Source organism: Mus caroli, chromosome 9 (assembly GCF_900094665.2).
Source record: "Mus caroli chromosome 9, CAROLI_EIJ_v1.1, whole genome shotgun sequence".
NCBI classification, from domain to species: domain Eukaryota; kingdom Metazoa; phylum Chordata; class Mammalia; order Rodentia; family Muridae; genus Mus; species Mus caroli.
Window position 1 is genome coordinate 4,236,894 of NC_034578.1, and position 10,538 is coordinate 4,247,431.

At 42.4% G+C, this 10,538-nt stretch overlaps 1 protein-coding gene across 2 annotated transcripts in view; it reads right to left on the reverse strand.

The window, feature by feature from the left end:
* Nucleotides 1-2,626: 2,626 nt before the first annotated feature.
* Cfap300 (cilia and flagella associated protein 300) overlaps nucleotides 2,627-10,538 on the reverse strand; it is a 21,535-nt gene continuing 13,623 nt past the window's right edge. The window contains exons 4-7 of one of the 2 annotated variants that reach the window (XM_021171927.2): nucleotides 8,159-8,325; nucleotides 7,022-7,194; nucleotides 4,954-5,020; nucleotides 2,627-3,551 (exon numbers count right to left, since the gene is read on the reverse strand). In XM_021171927.2, coding sequence (XP_021027586.2) covers nucleotides 3,423-3,551; nucleotides 4,954-5,020; nucleotides 7,022-7,194; nucleotides 8,159-8,325 — 536 coding nt within the window. In that variant the 3' untranslated portion in view covers nucleotides 2,627-3,422. The remainder of the gene's footprint in view (nucleotides 3,552-4,953; nucleotides 5,021-7,021; nucleotides 7,195-8,158; nucleotides 8,326-10,538) is intronic. The other variant, XM_029482084.1, reaches the window with a different exon arrangement.

Below are 10,538 nucleotides of genomic sequence, written 5' to 3' on the forward strand. Positions count from 1 at the left end.
AGGTGCCCATGAGCCTCCCAAGCCTCCTGTGCCTATGCCTGTATCTTCATTTGCCTTCATGGGAACTACAGTGTTCAGCATTTCCCAGACTTCCCTATGTCTCTATCTAATGTCCAAACTATAATTCTGAGACCTTCTTCCTTAAGTAGCATCTGGGATTTTTGAAGAATGTTTTGAAGTCCCAGAATACCATTCATATGACACTGGCCATGTTTGCTGTCACATCGCCAGCTGTCTGAACCTTGACAACCTTTCTCAGTTGACTCAGCTTGCATTTTTTTTTTTTTTTTAACGGCTTCTACAGGCTGTTGCTATTTTCCAGGGACCGTGGGGCCGGAGGCATGTTCCCAGGCTCCACATCTTACCCTACACTGCACAATTAATACAGGTTCTGACAGTTCAAAAACTTCAGCAAGCCGGGCGGTGGTGGCGCATGCCTTTGATCCCAGCACTTGGGAGGCAGAGGCAGGTGGATTTCTGAGTTCGAGGCCAGCCTGGTCTACAGAGTGAGTTCCAGGATGGCCAGGGCTACACAGAGAAACCCTGTCTCGAAAAAACAAACAAACAAAAACCCCTTGAGCAAACCCTTCGGGGCTGACTGGAGGGACTGAGCAGAGAGCTTAAGATGTACGAGTAGGCATGGCTAGCGGGCTTGAGAGCTGATAAGCCCTGCAGAGGGGATTTGTCTTTGTGACCCCTGCTCCTAAGGGACCCTCTGCCTCACGCCACATGCTCAACACGTTCTCTCTAAGGAATCGCTTTTCTTCTCAAATGATCTGTAGCCAGGGTATATAAAGCAGACAAGCAGACAAGGCAGCTGCTGTGGTGCCACACACCTGCATCCCTGTGCTCTGAAGGCAGCAGCAAGCTGTAGGCCAGCCTGGTCTATGTACTGAGTTCCAACCTACTGTGAGAGCCTTCCTCAAACCCTCCACATATAAACAAACAAACAAACATAAAACACAACTAGACACGGGCCCTGTTTTATGAGAAGTAAATATTGAACAAATTAGTGAATTAAAATAATTTAGTCCAGGGACTGGAGAAATGGCTCAGTGGTTCAGAGCACTGACTGTTCTTCCAGAAGTTCTGAGTTCAATTCCCAGCAACCACAAGGTGGCTCACACTATCTGTAATGGGATCTGATGCTCTCTTCTGGTGTGTGTCTGAAGACAGCTACAGTGTACTCATATATATTAAAGAAATAATATTTTAAAAATAGTTTAGTCCAAATGTACAAAAGGTGGCAGGGTCTAGAGAGAGGACTCAGCAGCTAAGAGCTCTTACTGCTCCTACAGAGGTTCCAGGTTCAGTTAAGCTAGCAGTGGCTCCACTTATGGGTGTCCTGACCCCCTCTTCTGGCCTCCTGGGGCATTAGGCATAAACATTGTGTCCAGAAACAAATGCAGACTTATATACATTTTTTAAAAATATTTATTTATTTATTTTATGTATATGAGTACACTGTAGCTGTACAGATGGTTGTGAGCCTTCATGTGATTGTTGGGAATTGAATTTTAGGACCTCTGCTTGCTCTGCTCAACTCTACTCTTTCTAGTCAGCCCTGCATGCTCCGGTTAACTCCACTCACTCAGTCCTTACTTGCTCTGGCCCAAAGATTTATTTATTATTTTACATAAGTACACTGTAGCTGTCTTCAGACATGCCAGAAGAGGGCATCAGATCTCTTATGGGTGGTTGTGAGCCACCATGTGGTTGCTGGGATTTGAACTCTGGAAGAGCAGTCAGTGCTCTTACCTGCTGAGCCATCTCACCAGCCTCACAATTTTTAAAATGACAATAACGGACTGTTTGGTATCCAAGTTCACTGGGGAGCTTACACTCTCTGGGCCCAGGGAGAGACGCAGCAAGATTCCCTCTGTTTACATGCTAGGCTAAGAATCTGTACAGAAGCAATGCTGACCCCAAGAAAGCTAGCAGATAATCTGCTTCTCAGATTTTTTGTTTGTTTGTTTTATTTGAATTTCCCTAATTGAGCATGAGTATAGCCTTAAACTATACACTTGGTAGCATTGTATACTTGAGATATATTGTAGTCTTTATAATTTATGAAGGATCTTACTATTTCTCCCATTTTACAGAAAAGGCAACTAAAGAAAGAAAGGTTACATTGTCCCCTCAGGGTCACAGAATAAATAATTGTAGAATTAAAATTCAAGGACTAGACAGTTCTTGGTGGCCTATAAGTGTAACCCTGGCTGGCACTTAGGATATAGGGGCAGGAAGATCAAGAGTTCAAGGTCATCCTTGGTTGGAGGCCAGACTGACCTTGTGCTGACATATCACAGTGAGTAGAGCAATTGCCTAGCACGCATACAATGCTGGGTTTCAGTATTAGCAGCACCTGCCATGTTCCAGATAGCATATGTATCACTACTTTGTATCAATTAGAAACTGTGTGACAGCCAGAGTTTTACTTTGTTATATAATAAGAATTTACAGTTATTTTTAAAAATTTATTTATTTTTATTTTATGTACATTGGTGTTTGGTCAGGTCCCCTGGAAGCAGAGTTACAGACAGTTGTGCATTGCCTTATGGGTACTGGGAACTGAACTGGAGTTGCCTGGAGGAGCAATCGGTGCTCTTAACCACAAAGCCATTTCTGTAGCCCCAAGAGTTTACAATTATTTTTAACTGACGATTTTAAGTGGAAAAAAAAAGCAAAAGAATTCTATGTTTATCCTATCTATAGAGATATAAACCTTTTTTACTTTTCTTTTCAAGACAGGGTTTCTCTGTGTAGCCCCGACTATCCTAGAACTTACTCTGTAGACCAGACTGGCCTTGAACTTATAGAGAACCGCTGCTGGAGTAGCTCTTGAGTATCATGCCAACAAGACATAAACCTTTCTGCAATTATAAAAATGTGATTACATGAACTGAAGTCAAATAGTCATATTAATTCACATTAATGGCTGGTGGTAGAGATGTTTAATGTTTCTATTCTAATCCAGAATCAATTAGCTTCTCAAAGGCCAGGCCTGGTGGTCCATGTTTGTATTACAACACTCAAAAGGTAGAGGCACGATGATCAGGAGTTCAAGGCCAGCCTTACCTACAAAGTAAGTTCAAGGCTCACCTATCCTAGGGTAGATGAGACAGTTCTTCAGAAAAACTAAAAACAATTTTTAAAAAAGGAAATTAGGAATGTGGCTGAATCTTAATAGAACAAACATGACCTTGTGACTTTCTACTTTGTACAGAATCTATCCGGGATTCCAGCATGAGTATGCTGGGAAAATTGAGAAATAGGCACTTTGGTGTTTGTTCTCTTCAGCTCAAAATGGGCTCTTTCCAGTGGCCTTTGATTGGTCTGCCAAGAGCCATAGATCTATCTGTTAGTGCTGACACAGAGACACAGTGAAATAAAGAACAGTATAATAGATGACTTAAACAATCCTAAGCCGTGTGCCCTACACCATAGCAGTGGTATAGGACATTCACATGACGCTTGATGGGGTCCACAACAAAATACGAAAATGTCTGCTCATGCTCTTTAGGTGAAGGGTAGCACACACCAATAGAGTCCTGAAAAGAGAAGCTGTAATTATTTAGTATTCAACCACATTGAAGTCTTTGACTATCATACATATTTCTGCCCAAGCATCATGAAACATAGACAGGTATAATGGCATACAACTTTAATCGCAGTCCTTTGGAGGCTGCGGCAGAAGGACTGAGTTTGAGGCCAGTCTGGAGTGCACAGCAAGATGTCTGTCTCAATCAACAAAGACAAATAATTAAACATATATAAAAATTTTAGATAATAAATTGGCAATAAACTACCAATAGTATTATTAATAGTACAAATCTATTACACACGTGTATTATAACTGTACCTCTTGCTCTTAAGGAATGTATAAACTAGTCTTTCCATGGAACTTTTGCTCTTTTGTTGTGCTTTATTTAACTGTATACCCCAGGCTGGCTTCAAACTCATGGCAATACTGCCTTAGTGCTGGAATACAGATGTGAGCCACCATGCCTGGCTTGCTTTTTTCTTATTTAGGGGTATGTGTATATTGAGATAGGGTTTCATTAGGTAGTCCAGGCTAGATAGAGCTTGATAGCCTTCTGCCTCAGTCCCCTGAGTGATAAGATTCTAGCTTGTACCTTTTCCTCACCTGTCAGTCTAAGAGATGCACATTATGGACTAATGAGACACTTGGTGGGTCCACATGCCTGCCACATGTTGTCGTCAATTTGGTCCAAACCTAGACTAGCTTTGGGAAGAGAGGATCTCTCTTAAGGGATTACTTCCATCAGACTTGTGTGTGGGTATGTCTGTGGGGCATTATCTCCACTAATAATGGATGAAGGAGGAACCTAGCCCACCATGGGTAGTGCCAACACTGGACAAGTGGTCTGTATCATATGAGAGAGCAGGCTGAACAAGCCAAGAGGCGAAGTAGTAAGTCACGCTTTCCCATGGAATCCGTTTTAGTTCCTGCCTCGGCTTCCCTCAGTAGTGAACTGGGACTGTAAGGCAAAGAACCCTCTCCTCCCCTGAGATGGCTCAGATCCATGCTCCATCACAACAGCAGCAAGCAAATGAGTAGAGAAGGTGGTGCCACAATAGTGGGTATTGCTGTGACAGACCTGACCATGTTGTTTTGGGAAGGATTGTGGAAAGAGTTTGGAACTTTGGGCTGGAAAAGCCTTTAGTGCTCAAAGTAGAGTTGGGTATTCTCCCAGATCTTGAAGACAGAACTGAGAGTACAGCAGTAAACAGCATTCCTTCAGAGTCTCTGCTTCTCTCTTCCTGAGAGCAGGCTCCTCGCATGACTCCCCATGAAGCTGAACCCTGTCACATTTGATTCTCATAAGTACTTAGCACCATCATAACAAACATACACACAACAGTGGATAGCATAAGCCACAAGGAGAGCAACTGTATTTGTAGTGAGCAATTAACAAGCTCAATACTCACGTAGGCTTTTACTTTAAAGACAGAAGAGGTAATTTGTATTTCCTTGGTTCGAGGATGTTTCCGAACACTAAGATGGGAAAAAAGGGCACATTTAAAATATGATAAGCCTGGGGCTGGAGAGAGCTCAGTGGTTCAGATAACCCACTGTTCTGGCAGAGGATCTGGGTTCTGTTCCTGGAGTCTGTATCAGGAGGCTGTAACTCCTGTAACTCCAGCTCCAGGGGATAGATACAACATCTCTTCTGCCCTCACTGGACTTGTACATGCGTACACATACAAATAAATCATAAAAATAAGATGCCATCACCTCACTCGTTCTTTTTATGAATTGTTGTTACTCTTCATATCTTTAAAAAATTTTAACACACAAAAATGTAAACGAGGGCAATACATCTAAAGTACATTACATACATTTATAATTAAGTCATCTTGATGAAACCCATTATTATGTCTAACTAAGAGATGCTAACAGAACCTTTTTAAAATGTAAAGGAAGTTGCAAATTAGACTACAAGGTGTCTAAGAGACAGAGTATTTCTGTAGTGTTTAAGTTCCAGAGTTGTTTGTCTCAAATATCTCAGTGAACCCTTCTCCACTGCACACGGCAGTGAGGCATTCCACAGGCTGGTGTGACTAGTGTGGTGGAGTGGTAGTGTGTGTGTGCATGCATGGCGGGCTGCAGAGAGGAAGACACAAGTCTCCTCGGTTTACACGAATTACAAGTGGGCAGAACACGCTCGACTATTTGATGGTCACGCATACTTTTCTTAAATGTTTTCTTTTTCCTTTCTTTCTCACAGCACCAGTGTGGCGGTCAGAGGTCAACATGATGGAATCTGTTCTCTCCTCCTTTCCATGGGTTTCCAGGGATGGAACTCAGTTTGTCTAGCTAGTGCAGCAAGAGCCTTTTCCTGTCAAGCCATCGTGCTGCCTTTGTTTACCTGACCTGTCCTGGATTCAGAATGTAGACCATGTTAGCCTAGCGCCTGCAGTGATCCTCATGCCTCTGCCTCTTCAGGGCTGGAATTATAGGCATGGCCCCAATTCATAATCTTGAAATTATGTTTTTTTTAAAAGACTGCTTTATATCTTATATGTATAATTGTTTGCTTCTATGCATGTATGTATACTATATGTATGTAGTGCTCATAGAAACCAGAAGAAGGCACCATATGCCCTGGAACTGGAGTTACAGGTGGTTGTAAGCTGCCCTGTGGTTTCTGGGACAAGCTGAGATCCTTCGGATATGTAGCAGACTCTCTTATGTGCTGAGCCATCTCTTCAGGCTCAAGTTTATAGTCTGCTCTTGAACTGAGATTCAAAAAGTAAGGAAGGGTAGGATGGTGGGAGGGTGGGAGACAGGGAGGGTGTGCCTAGTTGAATACTAAAATTAACTACATGTCTTTGGCATTAACTTGGAAGGGGAAAGATTATGTCTAAATGAAAATTCTTCTACTTATTTAGAATAAAGGTTTTACAACTCTCCCCTGCCTTTCTTCCCCGTATACTCACACCCTTTGTGATCTCTCCTGTTCCTTCGGTGTTTAAGGGAGGGTGGGTGGAGGAAGAGGGATGGGACGTGGCAGTTGCTATCACAGCACTGGATGGGACAGAGTGAGTGTCAGGTTTGAATGAGAGAAGGACAAGAGTGAAAAGACTGGGAACTAAGTCTGGGGATCTGGGCACCAGAGGATACCCAGCACTTGGGGTGCTGATGCAGGGAGACTGCCTGGACTGCAGAGTGAGTTCTAAGGCAGCTTGAGTAGCAGTGTAAGACTGTCTCACAGGACAAGACAAACCAAACCACACAAGAACTGATAAGAACCCTAAAGCCAGGTTTGCTGCCTAAATGGTAGAATGCTTGCCTATGGATTCAATACCAGCACTGGGAAGAAAAAAATCATCCCCTGAACAAATAAACAAAAGTGAAAACAAGCCATAGTCATGAAATCCTTGCTTCCAAAAGCCAGAGGCAAACTTCAAAAGGGCCGATGCAGTTGCCAATATGAACTTGAGCGACACTGGGGTTCCACCTGCGTACAATTAGATTTCACAGTGAGAGCATTACCTCACCAGATCCTTATAGATCAGCTTTGCTGTCTCCAGATATGGCTTTAGCACGTCTTCATACTGACAAAGGGACCCTCCGAGGCAGAGATGCTTAAAGAGACAGAACAGAAACTCTTCCCTTTCCACTGGGCTAAAGACTTCATATTTTTCAGAGTCTTCCATGAGCAAAACCTAAGATTAAAAAAATCATCTTAATACAATGTAATGTATTGAATTAATTTCTGGTTATGACTTTAAGCTTTGGGAGTTTTAACATATACTTTAAATGAGTATTTTAAACTTAGTGCTTTTTGTGTGCTGGGGATCACAGAGTCATGATTCTGACAGTGCATGCTCCACCATTTAACTACACTTCCAGGCCCACCTTATGCTTATTTGGAGAACCAATCATGGCCATGGTGTAGTGGTGCATTCAGTAAACCCAGGATTATGGGGTAGGAACAGGATCAGAAGGTCAAGGCCACCCTAAACTATTAGTTTAATTGGCATATGCCACCATGCCATGTTTATGCAGTACTAGGGAATCAAGCACAAGGTGTTGTGCATACTTCAGTCCCAAGGAGTCTGATGCTGCCCTCTGACTACATCACATACTCTCCCAACAGTGCTATGTCCCAGGCTCCATTTTTAGTTTAGTTTTGTTGGTTTTGTTTTTGAGACAGGTCTCACTATGTAGCCCAGTATAGTCTATAACTACGTAGGCCAGGCTGGCCTCGAACTCCTGATCCCTTGCCTCTACCTTTTAAGAGCTAAGATTACAGGCATGTGGCATTATAACTAATCCTACATAAATATTCTTCATATTCATTTGATTTAAAGACTCCTACAGAAGACAACAGCTACTCATTAAATAGGTCAGCATTTCTCTACCTGTGAATTGTAGACATACTGAGCCAGATGAGTGTTGAGAGGAACTGTCTTATGAATGTCTAGTGTTAGCCAAATTTTTACTCTCACATGTCAGTAACATCTGACTGACAGATACAAATTGCTAAGTACACACACTAAGAAGAAACAGCACTGGTCATATCGACTAGCTAGAGGTAGCTTAAGAGTTTACTCAGGCTTTGAGTTTTGATATTTTATATTTCCTTCAATAAAGTTCCACTGTGAAATTTTAAAATTCTTTACTTACTTTTCTCAGTTCGTCTGAAATGAGAAACGGATCACAGAAAGAATCTAGGCATTTGACAATGTGTCCACTTTCTCGTACAATATTTTCATCGTATAACCGTTGGAAAAATGACATTGAAAGTTGTGTGCATGGAACATTTATAGCTTCAATTTTTTTCACTTCAGATCCTGAAAGAAGATATTTTGTAAAGAACAAAGATGCAAAAGTGAATTTAGTGATTTCAGTTATTTCCTTTTCTTTTTTTTTTTTTTTTTTTTTTTTTTTGGTTTTTCGAGACAGGGTTTCTCTGTGTAGCCCTGACTGTCCTGGAACTCACTCTGTAGACCAGGCTGGCCTCGAACTCAGAAATCAGCCTGCCTCTGCCTCCCAAGTGCTGGGATCAAAGGCGTGCGCCACCACGCCCGGCAACCTCAGTTATTTCTAAGCCTTTTAAAAAGGATGCATTTTCCCATGAAAGGAGTTACAGAGATAAAGTTTGGAGCTAAGATGAAAGGATGGACTATTCAGAGACTACCCCACCTGGGGACCCATCCCATAATCAGCCACCAAACCCAGACACTATTGCATATGCCAGAAAGATTTTGCTGAAGGGACCCTGTTATAGCTGTCTTGTATGAAGCTATGCCAGTGCCTGGCAAATACAGAAGTGGATGCTCACAGTCATCTATAGGATGGAACAGAGGGCCCCCAATGGAGAAACTAGAGAAAGCACTCAAGGAGCTGAAGGGGTCTGCAACTCTATAGGTGGAACAACAATATGAACTAACCAGTACCCCCAGAGCTCGTATCTCTAGCTGCATATGTAACAGAAGATGGCCTAATCAGCCATCACTGGGAAGAGAGGTCCCTTGTTATTGCAAACTTCATATGCCCGAGTACAGGGGAATGCCAGGGCCAAGAAGCAGGAGTGGGTGGGTAGGGGAGCAGAGTGGGAGGAGGGTATAGGGAACTTTTGGAATAACATTTGAAATGTATATAAAGAAAATATCTATTAAAAAAATCAGAAAAAAAGGATGTATTTTTATGTATGTGTATATGTGGTATCTGTGTATCTGGTATGTGTGTGTAGGTGCCCATGGAGGTCAGAATGCAGCATCAGATCCCCTGGAGCTGGAGCGACAAGCAGTTATGAACATATGACTTGGATTCAAATTCCATTCCTCTCGTTTCTTTCTTCTTCTTTTTTTTTTTTTCTTTGTTTTGTTTTGTTTTTGAGTCAAAGTCTTGGTATGTAGCCTTGGTTGTCCTATGTAGACTTGGCTGGTCTCAAACTCACAGACAGTTGCCTTTCATTGAGAGCTGAGATTAAAGATGTGTGCTACTATGCCTGGCTCGGGCTCCCATTTTTAGTTATTTCTAAAATCAACCATTATGTACAGCTTCTAAGAAGTAACGAAATGTGACTCACATCTCACTGGCTCAGTGGTGGAAAGTGCTGCACAGTCATGAGTTTAGTCCCCGACTACCACGAAAAGACAAAACCCACCTCCAAGGTACTTTCTGTGACACATGCACACAGATATATAGACACACTATTACTACTACCAATACATTTTAAATTGAAATAAAGTTTAGGGATCAGTGGTTAAGAATAGTTGCTGCTCTTCCAGAGGACCACTGTTTAGATCCAACAACCCACGTCAGGTGGCTCACCTATAACTAACTGCAAGGAGATTTTAGTAGGTAACCCACACCAACACGTAGATATAAAATAAAAGAAGAAATCTTTCTTTCTTTCTTTCTTTCTTCCTTTCTTTTTCTTTCTTTCTTCTTTCTTCTCTTCTCCTCCTCCCCCCCTTCTCCTTCTCCTTCTTTTTTATTTTTGAGACAGTTTTTCTCTGTGTAATCCTGTTTGTTCTAGAACTCCCTCTACATCTAAAGACTAGGCTGGCCTTGAACTCTGAGGTCTGACTGCCTCTGCTTTCCTTGTAGTGGAATTAAAGGCATGTGTTCTATGGATGGAGAATAAATCTTAAAACACACACACACACACACACACTTTAGAGCCAACCTCAGCATTCAGAAGGATAGCACAGGCACATACACACACACACTTTAGAGCCAACCTCAGCATTCAGAAGGGTAGCACAGGCACACACACACACACACACACACACACTTTAGAGCCAACCTCAGCATTCAGAAGGGTAACACAGGCACATACACACACACACACTTTAGAGCCAACCTCAGCATTCAGAAGGATAGCACAGGCACATACACACACACTCTTTAGAGCCAACCTCAGCATTCAGAAGGGTAGCACAGGCACATACACACACACTCTTTAGAGCCAACCTCAGCATTCAGAAGGGTAGCACAGGCACATACACACACACACTTTAGAGCCAACCTCAGCATTCAGAAGGGTAGCACAGGC